The 18,881-nt window shown below is 40.2% G+C and overlaps 1 protein-coding gene across 9 annotated transcripts in view; it reads right to left on the bottom strand.

Moving 5' to 3' along the window:
• The window catches only part of ARHGEF28 (Rho guanine nucleotide exchange factor 28), a 129,915-nt gene that overhangs the window by 45,396 nt on the left and 65,638 nt on the right, over positions 1-18,881 (bottom strand). For 7 of the 9 annotated variants that reach the window (XM_075741170.1, XM_075741172.1, XM_075741173.1 and 4 more), the window contains 4 exons: positions 8,220-8,350; positions 5,533-5,834; positions 2,709-2,853; positions 1,293-1,404 (listed from right to left, as the gene is read on the bottom strand). In XM_075741170.1, coding sequence (XP_075597285.1) covers positions 1,293-1,404; positions 2,709-2,853; positions 5,533-5,834; positions 8,220-8,350 — 690 coding nt within the window. Of the gene's footprint in view, positions 1-1,292; positions 1,405-2,708; positions 2,854-5,532; positions 5,835-8,219; positions 8,351-15,466; positions 15,733-18,881 lie in introns of those variants that run through there. The other 2 variants (XM_075741175.1, XM_075741176.1) reach the window with 1 other exon arrangement.

The following is an 18,881-nucleotide window of genomic DNA, read 5'->3' as shown; positions in this document are numbered from 1 at the left end:
CAAAGACTTCTCACCTAATCTATTAAATAAAAATGGTTACAAATACATTAAGTGATAGGGAAAAATACAACATTGCTGCAGGCTGCAATACACACTCCTCCTTACAAGGGGACATGAAATCTTAACAGTGAATTTGAGCAACTATAAACAAGTTATTTGCTGCACTGCTTAACACTGTTTCTTAAGAGAAAAGATGTCTGCAGTCACTGTATGTCTGGCCATCAGCTTTTTCCATTTCGCCTTCCCAAGAGCTTTTGAATTTGTTAACTGGTTTCAAAGTCAATGATAACATTTTCACAACTTTTGTGTGTGTGTTTTCACATTCAGTGTCATAGATCACAGAACAGTTTGGGTTGGAAGGGACCTTCAAAGATCACCTAGTCCAACACCCCTACCGTGGGCAGGGACATCTTTCACTAGATCAGGTTGCTCAAAACCCCATCCAACCTGAGCTTGAGCACTTCCAGTGATGGGGCATCCAGAACTTCTCCGGGTGTCCACCCCATCTGGTTCACTGTATCCCACATGCCCTGCCTCTTGCTCAGGACTAGGGTAAAGCTAAAGGTGCACTGGAGGGACAGCCAAGCTGGAAGTATGGCAATGGACAGATTTATAAGGACAGAGGCCAAGTCTCTTGAAACGCAATTGGTTTTTAAGTGATGTGATCTATATGAAAAGCACAGTAGATAACCCATATCCTTCATTGCGAAAAGTGTGGGTTGTCTTCCAAATATGAAACTATGTATCTAGAAATAAAGCATGTTAGAAAAAATTTGTAAAAAATTACAAGCTTCTTGCAGAAACATCTCTGACTCCTCTTGGTGGAGAGGGTGGGTTTTGCCCCCCAGCCTGTGGGGATGACAATAGCCCATCCATGTTTCAGAGATTCCCTGGGATCTACAGGATGCTGCAGCCATCTGCCCTCTCTGACACCTCTTCTGTGTCTTCCTGAGCTTCCTCGCAGTCTCTGCCAGGTACTCAGCAGGAGGCTGGGGTAAAGGACCTTTCAAAAAGATTACTGCCCTTGCCTGCGTTACTTTTTCTGACTAACGCTCTCCCAGTTTTCGTGCGCTCCCAAGGATCATATGCTGTATCAGGGGAGGGCATGACGGGGCAGTAGATGGGAGAAGAGCGAGGAATGATGGTAGGGGTACCCAAAGGCACCTGAACCCTGCTTCACACATGCTGGCGAGGTCTGCGTATTGGACAGGCCTAAATAAAGTGGTCAGCATGGGGCCTGAAGCAGGCAGGCATGGGATGGGGCTGTGCAGGTGCAAAGCCAGAGCACTGACCTTCATTCAAATCCCCAACTGTGAAGTCTTGAGGAATGTGAGGTCTTCCTAATAAACCTTTGGGCGAGGAGCAGGAATAGGAGCGCGACCGAATTCCAGACACTGTGCATTCCTACAAGAAATTGCAGCAAGTTAAAACTAATTTTGTTTTGAAATCAGCAACAGAAACAAAATACATCAGTGACAGAATTTCTGAAAGAAAGATGGCTGACCACATGCATACGTTTTCTTGGCTTCATTAAAACTTTAAGTTGAAGTACAATTTTTGACGACTTCATTTGACCTCGTAGGAAGTCTGTCGTACTTCCATCATGATAAATTTTTGTATATTACAGCAAATAATTTGTGGGTGCAAGTCAGATTAAGAGACTAAGAAAAAGCTTACATTCTTTTCCAGCTTGGTGGCAAGCACCATCCAAACAGTGTTGCTGCCCATTGTATCCGATGACCAAGCTATCTTCTTTTACCAAGGGAGCCATTAATCATAGTACTTTAATGCCTCAAGAATATTTCATGTAGACTAACACACTGCCCCTGTAATTATTGATGTCAGAGTTTCCAAAGAAAGGAGTTAGCCTCCTTCTCTTTTCTCTCTGTGGTTTGTTTTTTTTTCTATTGTGCACGAAAAGATTTTCCAATCCCCAAATATGTCAAAGATAAGACTTGAAAGAAAACTCCCTGATTTTTGATACATCATTTACATTTCAACAGAGCCTACTCCTAGACTCCTTATCTTACTGTTTTTAAAAGCAGCCCTACCAGAATTCAGTGTTTGTGCTGGACTCTTTTTCTACCTTCATGCAGTCATTTGCTGAAGGTCAGATAAAGCTCTACAACAGCAAGAAGTCTGTCTAACAAAAACAAAGAATCCCTACAAACAGAAAATACCTCTATGTATGCATTTGAAAATCTCAGAAACGGCACCCTGGTCTAACGAAAATTAACATAGTGGGATACTTTAGAAAACCCTAAAGAAGAAGAGAGATTTGCACTGTCTAATGCACAGAACTGAACTGAATATCACTGAGTCTAGCAATTCTTTTAAAACAGGCAGCAGGCTGGTTTTATACTTTACAAAGTCGATGCCCTTTCACATAACTATAGCTGGTTAAACACTTCCTCACTAAATATATTTTGGTTAGAAAATGCTGATTCACTGAACCTGAGATATTTCCTTTGAAACGCTTCTGATAAATGATGCTGAAGCAAATCTCTGATGGACCCTTCCCATTGCTGCTGCAAAACCCAGCCACAACCGGGGAGCTCCAGCTCCACAACCTTCTGTGTGCTGCTCTCCAGAGGGACTAGCACTGCCAACTGGGAACTCATTTTTCCCCTTTCAGATTCAGATGTTTCCCATGTTTTCAGTGAATTACTTAAAAGGAAAACAATGCAAACCAAGATAGTATCAAATACCTCGGGCTGCAGACTGGTAGATAAGTCTAATCCATCTCTGCTACAAGCCATGGCCTCTGAAGAGCCGAGGGGAGGGTAGTGAACGTGGGATCTGTCCAAAACACCTCCACTTCCGCCATCTACTTCAAGGTCATCAAGACTTGAACTGAAGCAGACAACAAAGTCTTTAATTCTCATGAGTTCTAGTAACAATCCATCTCAACCTTAATGCAACAAGCAAAGATACTACTGTATACTATGATCAATGACAACCCAAACCACCATGATTATGTCAGGTAAGTCACGCTCTGAGCCCCTTCTCAGGTTTGCAGTCACCTGGTCAAGGTATTCAGTCACTCTGTACAGGACTCATCTGACCCAGCCTTGTGGATCTGTAGTACAGACGTGTGCGTCGCCCGTGATCATAGACTCCCACCACAGTCAGCCACCTCTGGAGGATGATTTTCAGACCCATGTTCAGTATCTCCCTTAAAATGAGATGTTTTGTTCCACACATGTACTTGCCTCTCTATATACATGTTAAGGAGAACTGAGACAACTAGCTCAGATTTCAGCATTAAGATATACAGGTATATATGGATATTTTGTCAGTGTATTTGAAAGATATGGTGTGGCTATTCACAGTCATCTTTTTTTCTACATCTGTGACTTGATGGAGGATGGAAGGGAAAACTAACAAGAGAGATGAAAGAGGGTCCGAGACAGTTTATGAGATTTGTTTCAAAAGATATAAACCTAAAAACATACAGGACAATAAACAGACTGAAAAATCTTTGGCTAAACAATACTTCAAACACCTAGAGACTATTTGATTGGTGAGGGGTTTTGAGCAGGAGAGTGCAGTAAGGTTTCTCAGCAGTACCAGGGTTACCCAGGGTGGGTCCCATTAGCTGCAAGAGCAAGTTCATGGTCTCTTCATCATAGTGACTGGAAGGAACGGTTGACTGCTTGCAATAACATTCCAGCCTTACAACATAAAACTTTAAATTATGTGTGGTATTTCTAAATAGCCAGAGTTCCTACCAGGAATAATAGCAGAACAATTCCTTCACACATCGCTACAACTCACTTTGTCAAAGGGCAAATCTATCGATACTGTCCAAAACTACTTCCTCATTACCTTCTGGAGATCATCTTTTGCAATATTTCCTAGTAATTGCCCATGTGACATCTCAGAAACAAGTTATTTAACTGCATGATTAGTTACTGTCACATTTTAAAATTGGAAAAGCAATACATGTCTATGTCAATAGACAAGCATGCATGTCTTACTGGGGGTAACTTGCCTGGGGAATTTTTCTGGCATAAAAAGTTAGTTTAAAGATCTGCTAAGTAACTTGCCACATCACCTCAGATACTTTAAGGAAGGTGCTGCTAGAATTACATACTGGTAATCTTATTTTATGTGTAATATTTGGATCACTTATAGTTGATATATTAAGGCCAATTATATCTCTGAAAATTCATATAAGCTCTTAAAGCTCATATATAGGTACCTGACCTAGGTCTTAAAAAAGGTGGGAATATCTAAAAATGTATAGGAGGAAAATGTTTATAACAGAGAGGCAGATTATTTATAGCAATCTACATGATATCCCTGTACCTAACAAAAATAAAAGGTTGGGAAAGAACAACTCTTAGTTTGGCATTTGTTGTCTCATCTGCGTTAAAACATTCCTCCTAGAGGGACTTTACAGTTGCATAAGAAACTCAAAATTAAGGTAGAGAAAATGTTATCGCCCACTTCAGTTGACAATGGACAGACACTACGGCTTCCTTACTGTTTCTACACAGATCTGATGCCCTATCTCCAACTAGTCATAGAATCATAGAATTATTTAGGTTAGAAAAAACCTTTAAGATCATCCAGTCCAACCTTTAACCTAGCACTGCCAAGCCCACCACTAAACCATGTCCCTAAGTGCCACATCTACAGGTCTTTTAAATACCTCCAGGGATGGTGACTCCACCGCTCCCCTGGGCAGCCTGTTCCAATGCTTGACAACCCTTTCAGTGAAGAAAGTTTTCCTAATATCCAGTCTAAACCTCCCCCGGCAAAAATTTCCTCCTAAAGAAGAAGAAACTGATTTCATGTCTCTTCTATCCAGAGAAGCAATAAAGCCTCTTTATCAAGGAAATTTACTAATTGTTAAAAACAAAATTTATAGTTTCATCTTCAAAGCTCTCTACATTCCTGAAGACAATCAGTTCTCAGCATAACCTAAAGCCATCTGGAGGAGGGTCCTCAGACAACTGGGTCTGCTAGCAGCAAAACTTGTGTACCAGCAAAAGAGCGGAAAACAATCCAAACCTATCAGAAACATGAGCTGTACTCTGCACTGTGTCTTTTCAGATGAAAAAATATATGCAATTGGTTGGTTCTTCTACAGACCAATGCAAAGAATGGAAAGATTCCTAGGGAGTTCAATAGATTTTGGACTATTTTCTTAACGCAAAATATAACTGAGGAAAACTAGGGTGAAATTCAGGGTTCTGACAAAAACACCACCATGGAAACTCTTACAGTGAACCGCTGATTCTTTTTTTTTTTTTTTTAAAGAATACACACAAGAAAAAAAGGTATACAACTATAAATTTGCATTAAAAATTAATTTACTTAGGGGACACCTTTTATTTGTTAAAAATGTCTTCATAACTATTTTATGAAAACAGATCATTAAAACAATTTAAATATCAGTGATGTAAAACAGTGATTTTACCTCAATAATAATATTTATTACTCCAGACTCTGCTTCAACTTTTGAAATAAAATGTTATCATAAATAGTCCTTATTCTGGACATGTCATCAAGTAAATTCCATACCTTTTTTTTTTCATGTCAGCATAAAGTTGGCCCTGATCTTTAATAAATCCATGGGTCTTGAATGGAAGGTATGAATCTGCTCTATACGGCTCAGAAGATGAAACAGCAAGTCTTAAACCTGCATTTTCTCCATTATTCATTGGCCTTTGATTTCCTTCATTTGGAACATATATATCTTGGTCAGTCTCATCAAGGGAGGGAGAAGAAGAGCTCTTAGCCATTGGGACTGAGTTGGTGGGATTCGGACATGGGTCACTCCTGACAGTATCTCCATGAACATAGTTAGTCTTTAAATCTCCAGCCTGCAGAGAAAAAACAAATGGTTGTAAGAGGCAGTAACAAGATGTATTGTCAGGGAAAAAGGACCAGATTAGTTTGCTATTTTATTTATGGTTATATGTTTTGCCTTTTTTTTTTTCACCTATTGCTTTTTACTGTACATGAATTGAAGGCAAGTTATATGGCTAAGAGATTCTAGACCTTGCATTACTTTTTTTCCATAATTAGACTAGCAATGAATTGGTATTTGCAAGTCTAATGGATTTCTCACTCATATTTATATCTTTTGTTAAATGTACCAATTCATGTATTTATAGCTTTTATTAAAAATATGCATAACATATTAGTGTGGGAGACATATGAAGAATTCAAACATTGTGCAATTTAATCGGGAAAAATCAGCCTACACATCATGCACTTTTAACTTTCCAGCACCAATTTCTTAAGCTTTGAAATAAATATACATGACCTGGAACAGAGGTTCTCCAGGGGAAGAAGGGAAGGAATCTTTATTTTTTGCCATGAAGCAATTATGGGCATGAAGCACCCCTTCTCTTGCACAAAGACAGGAATGGAGTTGGGAATTATGTTTTCTCAGCTACAGGGATCAGGATTTAGACCCTGGTAACAAATAATTCTTTGTGCAACCGAGGTTGAATTCTCTGGTTGACTCTGCAGAAGATACTAAAATACAGTTTATTGTCAGTCTTTTACTAGTCTATTACTATTATTGTTGTCTATTTAGATGCTAAATAATACTGAAAAGTCACACGGCCCGTGTAAATGCTCAACCTCCAAAAAGCACTTGTATAGAAGTAAGAAGAAAGGAAGGATGGCAAGCAAAGCCCTGGTCTTTCAGATTGCTGACTTCCTCCTCTCCAGACCCACTTGAGATGTGTTACATCCCCATCATAATTATGTTTCTCTTAGTAAAAGGCAGAAAGAACTGCTGGCACTTTTACAGCAGCCCAATTTGCATTCAAAGCTACAGCACATGCAAGTCTGGAAGTACTTCTGTTACGTGGTGCAGATGAGATGCACAAAGGAAAAAATGCTTCTCCCAGGTCTTACACAGCTGTTCCTCCCTTCAAAGTTATTCCTGCCTGGGCAGCATTTCCCCTGGGCACCAGAGGGACCTCCTCCAGCAGTCGATCTGGCTCCTGCTGCATGGCGCTTAGGAGAATTTGGCCCCAGTCAGCCATTTAACAAAGTTGAATGTGGCTACATATTAAGCAAAGGTTAGTAATCCCAGCTGAAGGACCCCCTCCAGCCATACACTCAGTAACATCTGCATCTGTAACGGATGTAACTCAGGTAACATCTGCATCTGGACTTCTGCAGCTCTGTCCTTCCGACCTGGATATTGTTAAAATCAAGGGTTCACAGACTGCATATATAGTTCCCTGCTAGTTGCTCACTCCTAGGTCATTATTTCATGTATCTCTCAGTAATCTTAGATGCATTTTGAATACACTGGCCTCTGATTGAAACTTCCATCTCAGCTGTCACAACGAACTGGATCTGCAGTGAATGCGTTGATTAGTGTTGCAGGAAATGGGGAGGAAAAAAAAAAGGGAAAAAAAAAAATCACACTTGCATAATCTCAGCCTTCTTCTAACATTATGATCTGATCAGTTCTTACTCCTATATTCCAACTTTCACCCCAGGGAGAGCCCACAGCAGGTTACAAATAAATAAATAAATCACTTCAGCCATCCCTGAAACATAGCTATGTGCCACCAGAATTTGGCAGCTGTTTAACTACACACAGCCACTATACACAAGAGTTGGACTAGTCCCCCCTGCCCAAGTTATGATATCTGAGAGCGACCCTGGGGGAGGGATTTCAGGTGCAACATGGTAATGTAAAATACAATTTAGTCTGGACACTCTGGCTCATCTCCAGTGCTGGTGACAAATAAATCAGAAACATGCATACTAAGTCAGGATCTCCAGTATCAGAATGCTCTGTGACAGTTGTAGGACATCAACTTCACCTTTTCAATAATAACTCATTTTTGTTGAGCCTATAAGCTCAGCTATGAGCTAACTTCTGAAATTAGCCAGCATCAGCAAATTTTTCTTTTGTGAACGTACCTCGAATTCAGAAAATCTGATGTGCACAAGAGCAAGTTACGTTGTGTTAATGTTTCTTATAAAGAAGCAAATACAGAAAAGACAGTAATTCTCCCTACAGGCTAGGGAGAATAATTCCCATCATCAACTGAATCTCTTAAAAGGGACAAAATACAGCTGAGAAGAGTAAGGTATTACTCTTTTTATTTTAGAGCTCTACTAATTGGCCAAACACCACTGCTGACAGATCCAGAAGAAGCTACTATCACATAAATAAGTTACTTCAACAGAGGACGATGAAAAAATTGCCAAAAGTTCAAACTTGAGCTTACTTGGTCTACTACCATGCAGTTTGCATATACTTCATCACTTCCACTCAGCATGGCAGAAAGTCTGTTTGCAGCAAAGAAAGCAGGTGGAGCCTTGAGTTTCCTGAGGATATCAAGTGTAGAGTGTCTCTGCTCTGGAAAAGAGAAATTGTGGAAAATATGCCATTAAATCTCAAACCATTTTCTCATGCATATATATACTGTCATAAAAATGGCAAAGTTAAACATTAAGCACCAAATCTTAGGATTAGAATTTGAGTAATATTTGTGCGGTCACTCTAAAATCTGCCCACTCTGTAATTGCCTAACACTTGCTATATGTTCCAAGAAGCCTAACACTTGCTATATGTGCCATAGTTGACAAGACTCTAAAAGGTAACATGGAATCATTCATGTAACTTTAAAATAAGTATTCCTGTATCTTCGTTAGCAAATCCTTCTGTTTTCCATGTATGCTAGAACTTTGTAGAGATCTGTGGTTGCGGAAGTACATAGGGTAAGATTTATGGGCTGGGACAAAATGTGCATGATTCTGGCCTATACATAAAATACCTAACATCTGATACATTATATGAATGGAATACTGTTCAACTGCAGTCAAATAATGACTATCCTAAAGCACTCTACCTACCAGGAGCAACATAAATACTAATTTTAAACCAATAAAGCAGATTACTGTTCTTAAAAGAAAACAGCAACAAAATTGTAAGAGAGAGATAAATAAAATACCACTGATAGTGCCTTTACAGGATGACAGCAATCAATCAAGATTTTACCCATGAACAAGATGTTTGGGATGAAGACTGCATCTGATCTCCTTTTGGCACAAAAATGAGAAATTACCAGTTTCAGCAGAAAGCATTAACAGAAGTTCAGAGTGTAGTTTTTAATAGTGTGTTCATGACTGCAAACATTATGAAAAGCTGGGGCCAACACTTTATTTCATGGCTTTAAGCAGCAGAAAACCTAATCAAGTTCTACAGAAACACTATCAGTCTGCATAAGCTGGTAGGCAAGGCCTTGTATTATCTTCTGATTGTAAAAGCAGAGAAATTTGACAAAGTGGAAACCAGTCTTGTTCTAGACTGTGAAAACAGGCCCAAAAAAATAATCACAGTTGTAATATAATTTTCCTTATTTTAAGATGCTGTTAGGTCAAGCATTACCATTGGAAGTGAACTGAGAGATAGGCTAGCATAAGAATGATGTGATAGAGAATGTCTCATACTCAGCAAAATATCTGAAATCAAAATTCTCAATAAACTTAATTCCAGTTTGTCTGTTATTGAAAATTATGCAAAAAATCCATCTTAGTGTCCATTCTTTTCTGCAAAGGTGGAAAAGGAAAAGGTACCACTAAAGACTCCCCAGACTATATTTCTAAAGCAAGGTCACTGTTTTTGGAACATCTCAGAATGATATAGCGTGGTTTGGGTTGGAAGGGAACTTTAAAGATCATCTAGTCCAACCCCCCTGCCATGGGCAGGGATACCTTTCACTAGATCAGGTTGGTCAAAGCCTCATCCAACATACTTATGGCCAACAGATTGAAAGAAAAGTTATAATGAAGAAACGGCACTGGATTAGAAACTACACTTGTCAAGGTCTGGGGCATTTGTTCTTTTGGGAAAAAAAAAAAGCCCTGGATCACTGCCAAAACTGCCATGCTACACCACAGCTTTTATTTAATTTTAAGATGCTATCTCATAAAGCCCAAGAACAGGGTAAGCTCTATACTTAGAGAAAACTGGAAATTCCCATTTAGAAATGGCACACTACAAATTATTTGGTTTCTAGTCCTGGCAGGACTTGAGGGATCTCATAGCATTAAAACATCCTTACACTTCTGATTCTGCTTCTCCCTCCTGCAAGAATTTTAACATGATTTTAGTGACTGCCATCCTGAGAATTGCTAAGGCTACAAACCATTTCCTTATGTCTGCCAAGATCCCAAAGCCCTGTTTATAAATAGTATAAAAGCATTGCTTTCTACAGCAGTTCATCAGACTTCGGCAGCTAAAATCATATGGATATATGATTTGGCGAAACTGGCAGTACTTTTTTGTGGCAAGTAAAGCTTTCCAAGGGCTGGTCTTAAACCAACAACCAAGAAGAAAAAAAAACATCAGGCTCTCCATTGCTTCTTCTATGCTTTTTACATTCCCCAGCACACGCTCCCTCTTGTGTATAAACCCACTGGGTACAACTGGCAAGGGTGGTACTCAGCTCCAGTGCTGGGCTGCAAAAGTTCAATACACACCCCTGAAAAACAGCCCAGGCGTTAGGGATTCCCAAATCACAGTGTTAACCTGAGCCTATGGAGGCAGTTTTTTGACTTCAGCAACAGTCCCCACTGCTGAGGTCTCTACAGTCAGTTAATGGACTGTGCTATGAATTACTCGCCCCAAGACAGAAACAACAAAATCCCTGTATTACTTCACATTGTTTATTTATATAGCATTTTCTAATACCACAAGTTACATTATTTTAAAATGCTGTAAGAGAATAACAACCTAAGTAACAACTTCTGAAGAAAGCTGCTGGAAATACAAGAAGATATATCAGAATATGTTATCTTTGGTACTTTCCATCAGTAAATTTTTATTGATTACCACTGCTAAATGCTGTATGTTTTTCTGGCAATGCTCCAGTCAGGTTGCTGTTAAAGGTGAGATGTCTAACTAAATATTCATTGGGGTTCTAAATGAACAGACAAAAGGTAGCAGGTTATTTTGCGCTTTGTGTTGCAATATGACCCCGCTGTACCTCCTTACTCCTACTCTGACCCCCAATTTCAAACATGCATGAATGGGTGACAACATCAAACTAACCTTGTAACAAAAGAAGTATTTCAAGATTTTGCTGAATGCAAGGGAGAGCATTATTAATTACACGTTGACTGTGCTAGTAACTTATTTCCACTGGACAAGCCCACATAGTTTAAAAAGTGATAAAACCGTCACAAACATCCACATCACACACTGCATTCCTACAACCCCACTAATTGCCTCCAGCCTGCCTCACTGGCTACAAGTCATCTGGGTCTTATGGGGACCACAAGCAGACCTTCCTCCAGGTTAACACGGCAGCAGGCAATAGCTTGCTGCACTGGGTACCAGTAATGTGCAGCAAAGCTGTGCTTGCCTGAAAGATGAGGAGTATCAACAAAATGCATTTTCAAACAAAACCTCTCAAAAACCTCCCCTACCCATTCAAAATGTGTGTTCTCACTGCAGATGCAAAACTCTAGCACAGCTAATGGAACGACACATAAGACTGCCAGGACAAACTGGCACTTCTTGTGAGAGCGACGGTGTCCCAGAATTGTAGCTCTGAAAGGTGTCGGTAATGGATTTCACGTGCTTACTAAGGTAAAAATGACCCAAATATGACACAGCTGAGTTGTTCTGGTACTGAAACAACCCAGCAAGCACAGCTCACCAAGCTGATCCTCCTGTCGGAGCTGAACACTCTCTGGCTGTATGCTGTGCCACAGCCACAGAAAAAGAGTAACATAAAGGCACGTCTCCTTTAGCAAGTGGCTCTGTGCTGCCTCTGCACAGCACTGTGGCTCTCTTCCATCTGTCTGGTAAACAGTTGAGAAAGATGTATGTGTTATTTAGACGTAGGTGATCAAAAGCCACAGTGCTGGGCAGGATAATCTCCAAACATGGACAAAATAAAAGACCTTGGCCAATGAATAACTAGGCACAAGTTTTCTACATCTTCCGCCATGTTGTCATCAAAGTTATACAGTAAAGGCTGCACATTTTACCAGTCACAAAAGCTTATAAAAATACTTTAACTTTAAAATAAACACATGATCATCATAGCAATAATTCAAAACATGCTTTATGTCGGTGTAAGAAAATGTATAGCCTTGAATGCCCTGTGTCAGAAAACGGCAAGAATATAACACTGACTGTTACTCCATAAAACTCAAAACTTAAATTGTTCTATGAGAGAGCGCCCAGCAAAAGAGAAGTGAAATACATCAATGTGACCATGCTAAGAGCCAGGAAAGAAATTACAAATTCCCCTTTCTAGATACAATGAATAGTTTTCAGACAGCTCATCATGTTTACCCCCAGCAATCTGAGCAGGGGTTAATGTATAACTGGATGAAACAGAGCTATGAAGTCAGTGAAAAATGCAAACAGCTAAGTGCACGGGTCATGCAGGACTGCATAAATACTCCTCTAAATCCAGAAGTGGTCACCTGAATTTGGAAAAATAAGTCCACGTGTTCCTGGCAAGGGGCTGACCGAAGCGACACTCACATCTGTAGATGTGGACCATAAAAGCAGTTTCATAGGGGGATCTGCATCCCTAATTCAGGTGTCTTAGCGCTTCATTCGGGCAGAACAACTACTCGTGACAGCAAAATTAAGCAAGTACATAAGAACAGCATTACATGGAGGGTAAAGCAAGGTAGGGTCTGAAGTGCTGTTGTCCTAAAGACCAACATTTAACTGTTCTAAATCTATGGAGTGGAAACCAAAGCACTGTGTTTCCTACATACTGTGTGGACAGGATCAGGCATCTGGATGCTAGAAATCATACCATGTTCAAGATGTGGTCCTAAAGTAGCTACTAAGAAACACTGAGTAGAAATGTACTTGTCAATCATTGACTTTGATCTTTGTCACCTAAACTTGTGATATGAGAAAGTGTCTCTTTCCAACATGGGATTCACAGCCCTGACCTCCCTCCCTGAAGCAGGCGCCTTACCAACTACACAAATGAATACACAAACAGAAATAAGTTGGTGTCTCATTTTATACAACAGCACAACAGATAAAGTACTTTCTTAAGATACGGGATGCTCCGTTTTGATTCCCACCTCTGCCCAAGTGGACTAGGCGCATAACTCCCACCTCGCAGCACAGAGGGACAGACTTGTCAGAGACAGATATTCTCAGCAGCCCTGAAGGTCATTAAAGCCTCCAAAAAGGCTCTGAGAGTCACTGCCTCTGAACAGGTAGGACTATGCAGCACAAGGGAAGGGGACAAGAGACCTGCCTTGTGGCCATTTCACATTAAATAACAAAATACATACCATTAGGGCTCTTACAGCAAGGAAAAAAAAAACTTAGACACCCCCCCCTCCCCAGCCCAATCACCAAGACACAGTCATGTTCACATTCTCTGTTGAGCCTAATTAACCTTTAATTATGCCATGCATACGCAGCCTCAGCGGGAGGGAGGGAGTCTGCAATGCATGGCCCCAAAGGTGTGCAGGCTGCGCTTGACTCCTGCCAGCCCCCAGGAGTTCAGGGGGAGGGCGGGGGCTCCACCACCCAGTTGGAGAGGTCCCTGAGCAGGGACAAAAGCTGACCCTGAGGCATGCAGGAAACTTAAAATCTCAAAACACTGATGTGTATGGTGCAAAGTGAGGTGTGAGACTTTCTGCTTTCGGCTGTCCCACTAGAGGTCTGCACAGCTCCCCTGCTTCCCAGGGGGAGCAACCCCAGACCTGGAAACCAACAACCCACTGGTTTGGAGGGGAAGGGAGAAGGCTGACATTTCATTCCCCAGATCAGCTGGAGCATCCAGCACAGGTACACAACAATGACTTCATGACTTTCAGGGTGGGGAGGAAGAATCCCGCACTGCTCCCCGCTGGGCACTACAGGTCTCTTGTTCACTGAGACCTGAACTCCTGCATGATGGAAATGCATCTGCGAGGTACGTGCCCCACATCTGCGTGCCAGGATCAACCGGCCATGTTCGGATACTACAAAAAAAAAACCCCACCCCAGACAGAACACGAATATAGATGATGAGCCTGCTGTCCCCTTGCAGAGGCACTTCTCCCACCCTGCAGGCAGCCAGGATTTCAATTCCCCAAGCTCAGTGAACCCTTGGATTTTACCACTAAAACATGCACTCAGGAGCACCTTCTTGCTCCAAGAACCCCACATATATGGTCAGCTGTGCATACATACCACATGTGTTGGTATACTATTAACAGGGATGGGAAACAAGATGCAATACTGTAACATGCAAATACCAGATATGTATACAGTGCTTTACAACAGGTGAAGTACTAAAAGAAAAAAAAAAAACAACCCACAACTATCTAAAGGTAAAATAAATAACAACAAAAGTGCCACGGAGGATGGGTGCACAGCTACAGCATTTACAGATAAAATGAGTCCCCATGATAGATGGAAAGAACACACACTATGCAACTTGCAACCCATTTCATTTTCTTTGCAAATTGCATGTGCATCCATACACATTGCAGAAACTCCTCTGTGCTTGGGAAATACTGGATTTCCCCATGAGTAAAAGTAAAAAGTTCAGAAAGTGTTCTGCACATTAAAATGTTCATTCTGGACACATTTTTCACTCTAAAACTAGGTCAAAGTCTCAGTCTGTGTAAACATGATTCTCCTGGCTCATTGACTTTAATGACACTGATGGATCTTACTTATTTGCTTTTTTCCCTTTCTGAAACACAAAAAAGCAATTTTACGGAAGGAAGCACAAACTACATTTTTTGCCATTCTTTCTCTTCACTTCTTTGCTTTTAAATGTAGTAAAAATTTATCTTTCCTCATTAAAGCTTTCAATGATAATTCTTCCTAACATAAACCCGCTGGTCAGTGCTTTTCAACCTCCTTAAAACCTCCTTTATCATACTGACAACATTTATAATGCTTACCTCCCAAAGACTTCTGCATAAAGAAGGACAATGTCTAACTGTGCAAAGACAGTAACTGACCCTGCCACCAAAGAGAGTAACCGACCCTTTTGCTTTCTTTCTCAGAAAGCAAAAGATTTCCCTCTTCGTTCCAGTAAGATTTTTATACATAATTTAAAAAAAAAAAAAATCCTGTTAGCTGTTGAGGCGTATTTGAATTACCAAATTCTCCCTAAATGAAAACAACTGTAACCAGCACAGCTTTCTGCAGCCACTGCTGTGCTGCACAGCTCCCAGGGTGTCAGAGCTGCTCAGCAAGAGCTACACATGCAACCAGAAGAAAAAAAAAAAGCCCTGAGAGAGTAAAGAAATAAAAACAATTTTAAAGAACAGTGCATAATCTGGAGAAAACACTTTCTTCTCACTTAACAAATTCCAACACCATTATCTACAAAAGCATAACTAAAAGTGAAGTAGAATTTTGATAAAAAGAAAATCTACATCATGCAAGCTGTTTATAGCTGCCTGCACACAACCAGACAATGAAAAGGAGGCAGAGCTATTAAGCGAAAGCTACTTAAAAGAAGATAGCTTTTTCTACCTGGTTTGGATGCCCTTCTTCGAATCCTCATTTTAGGTAAGGAAGGCCAAGAGTAATTAAAAGGTGAATCAGAGTCTGAATCCATTTTTGTGCTAAATAGACAGAGAGCAGATTCCCAAAGCTGCACTTTGTTGTTCTCAATAGCAAGTCAAGTCTAAGAGTGATGTAAAATAAAGGAATGGACAAAGAAGGATCAAATTGCCCACTAAACACAGGGGAGGGAGAAGCTGTAAATGTTTGCTCTCTTCAGGCGTCCAAGCATGTAGACAGATCAGGCTGCAAATATTAAGGCAGAAGCAAGGAGGTTAAAGTATGAGAGCTTTGAGTGGAGCTGTTGCATCGTGGTCCAGAGCTATTTGAAAGGTCACTGTGTGCCAATGAATCATTAACTCACCTTTCCATTTTGATGTAAATGAAAACAATAGGAACTGAGTAAGGAATGAGAAAATAGGTCTCAAAAGTAAACAAACTACTGCAATCTTTTTCGAAGCTTTGTTTCCATGTTAAAAGTGGGCTTTACAAAGACTCTCAAACTAAGGACAGACAAAATGCTGGAATTAAAGAAGCCAAAGATTAAGTGAAGAGCACTAATCAATCTGCTGGACCCTATATTTCTGCAGACCAATACCCCTCCTCTCAGTGTTTACAACTTCGGCAGACTTTGGGATGTTGCAGCTGGAAAACCAGTGATAACCCACTCAAAATCTGTCACTCCCATCTTTCTAGCTCAAATGAGCTTAAAGCTTAAGTGTTTTAAAGAAAGATTACACTGTCATTAGAGAAGCTCTCTTTCCAATAATATTTAGTCTGAATAGTATTTTCTCCTTCACACAGTCACCAAGTTAGACAGTGAATCATAAGGATTTTGTAGAGTTGGCACCTTTACAGCTCTGGTCTAACCTCACCGCAATGCACAATACAGCTAGTGACTAATTTACAACAAATCCTCCATTCTTATACAGTCTCCCTGAACAACTCGTAAGCAATTAGCATTCAGTAGAAACTCATTATCCCTTCCCCCAACATCTTTACACTACAGAAACTACATTTTTTTAAACAGGCTCAAATGTGGCTATACAACAGCTAATACCAAAAAAAAAAGAAAACCCCCAAAAAAACACGTCCACTGTTTCTTAACTAACTCCATCAAACATTTCTTTTAGTTACTTCACAATGTATGTGGTTTTGTATTGCACATAAAGGACAAGAGGGAATGTGGATCAGCTTAAATGTCAGTTTTTGGAAGATGATGACATTTGAGCTTGTTAACATTCCTTACTTCACTTCAATTATTTTTCAGGCTGCTGAGGTCTGCAGTGCTACTTCTGTATTATGTTTCAAGTGATTCCTCAATCCACGTTTCAGTCTGAGATAACAACGTATTTGTTGAAAGACAATAATACAATTCAAATGCAAATTTAATTCAAAACCCATTAGAAAAATATCTATCAGGTTTTCAGGGATAAAATAATTATTATACAAACACTTCATAAAGTGCACAAATTACATAAAACACAATTGAAACACAACATTGTTCCACCCTTCCCTTAACTGAAGTTCTGCCAGCTTTGTTAGGCCTGAAAAGAATAATTCACCCCAGACGCCTGAAGCCTTAGACTTTCACTTTAAATATTAGACACTCCCATAGACATTGTTTGATTTATATATATAATTAACAGCCCCAGGGAATTACAACAGACAATGGGTGACTGAAAATACGGAGAGGATATAAATCCATGCTTTAAGCATCCATTTCAAAACATCTCCACTGCCTGGAATGTCAGGTTCGAATTGCACTGATAAATCCCCTGGGTATACAGGAATGCAGGCACTGACGTACACCTTCCCACCTGCACACCATCCATGGCACTCGCCTGCCTCCCATCCTGGCCGCGGTTTGAGAGAAAAGGAAAGGATGCCTATTTGTTGGATAACATGTTTGCTTAGGAAATGTCTTCCCAACTGCTCCAACACAAAAGATTTCCCCTCTACACAGCAATTTTCCCTACCCAAGTGTGCTCTCTCGCTCATCGGACGTATTTAACGCCAACAGGAATAAAAGTCTTCATTTCAGACGTGCACAAAGGCAGCACTCCATGGGCAAACATCAGTTTACGTTTAGAGACATTTTACACTAGCTTTAAAATTTCTCACTTTTCCATTTTGGCAATTATTCCTTTGTTCTACTTTATGAGAAACAGTAAATTTTGCTTACTTCTGTGATAGCTCCGTTTGTGCATCTTTTCTCTAAATTGACCAATTGTGTCTTTTTTCACTTACACATTTAACTAAAATACACTTACGTTGATCTTCCTGGACTCCTGTTCAGTCCAGAGAAGGATAACTATAACCAAACAAAACACTCACAATGTGGAAATGTATTTAATAGCATTAAAATATTTTACATGCTGAGACATTTACTTTCTTGGATGACCTCTGTGCACTACATAAATGTTTTCACTGACTGCTCAGTTATTGCCTTCTCCCTCCCTTAAACCAGCAGCATTCATTTAGAACCTTCTAATACAAATGAGTAATTAAGGATTTTTAAATATTTTTTCACCAGCAGCCCTATTACATAACAGAGAATCCAGCTACTAAACTTCTGCTGTGATAAAAACCTGAACATTTACTCCTGCCGTTTATCCTCTGTTTCTTTGTCAAGTTCTTAGGCTGTTCACCCACTTACTGCAATCTCCTCTGAATGGGATCTTGCACGGGATTTTGTCAATGGCAGTCTGAAAGCACGGATAAATTATCAACCTTAACCCCTATTTCTGAAGGGTTAATTGAATATCACTCATGTTATTTGCTCTGTTCAGGCCTTGTGAAAGATTTTTTTTTTTTCTAGTTTGTAAAACTCCTTTATGCAGCCATGAAAGACCTCATGCTGCTTTTTGCCACAAAGGGCTTCGCCTTACAGTCTTTGGCTAAAAATATTTTTCTTCCCCGTTCTTGCACTTTGTGGGATGATCCAACCCCCTTTTCACCTGCCACTGTTTCCAAAGTGGTGGCATTTGCATGCAGCTGGCACAGAGACCTGGCAGCTTATGAGATAAAAGGTGCTTTCTAGCTGGAAAATATTAACCTTACTTTCCACTGAAAAAATGTTTTTAATTATGTATACCAAGGTATAGATGTAAAGATAAAAAACAAATGGTTTTTTGTGTGTGTTACCTACGGCTAATGCTTTAGATAAATGATGTAATGCCTTAATTTTTTTCACCCAATGCTTCCCAAAACACATCTGTAAGATATAAATGTTTTTCAGAGATATTACAGTCTATTGTCTATTGTCTGACTGTTCCTGCGGCTCGTGGCAAGACGGAAGGAAGCAGAGGAATGTCACCAGCATCCGCAGACTCCATGAAATGGCACTGCCGCCTCCCTGCCACACTCAGAGGACAGCCCCGCG

The sequence above is a fragment of the Balearica regulorum genome, chromosome Z, assembly GCF_011004875.1.
Source record: "Balearica regulorum gibbericeps isolate bBalReg1 chromosome Z, bBalReg1.pri, whole genome shotgun sequence".
Classification (NCBI taxonomy): domain Eukaryota; kingdom Metazoa; phylum Chordata; class Aves; order Gruiformes; family Gruidae; genus Balearica; species Balearica regulorum.
This window is presented reverse-complemented; position numbering and strand designations above follow the sequence as displayed.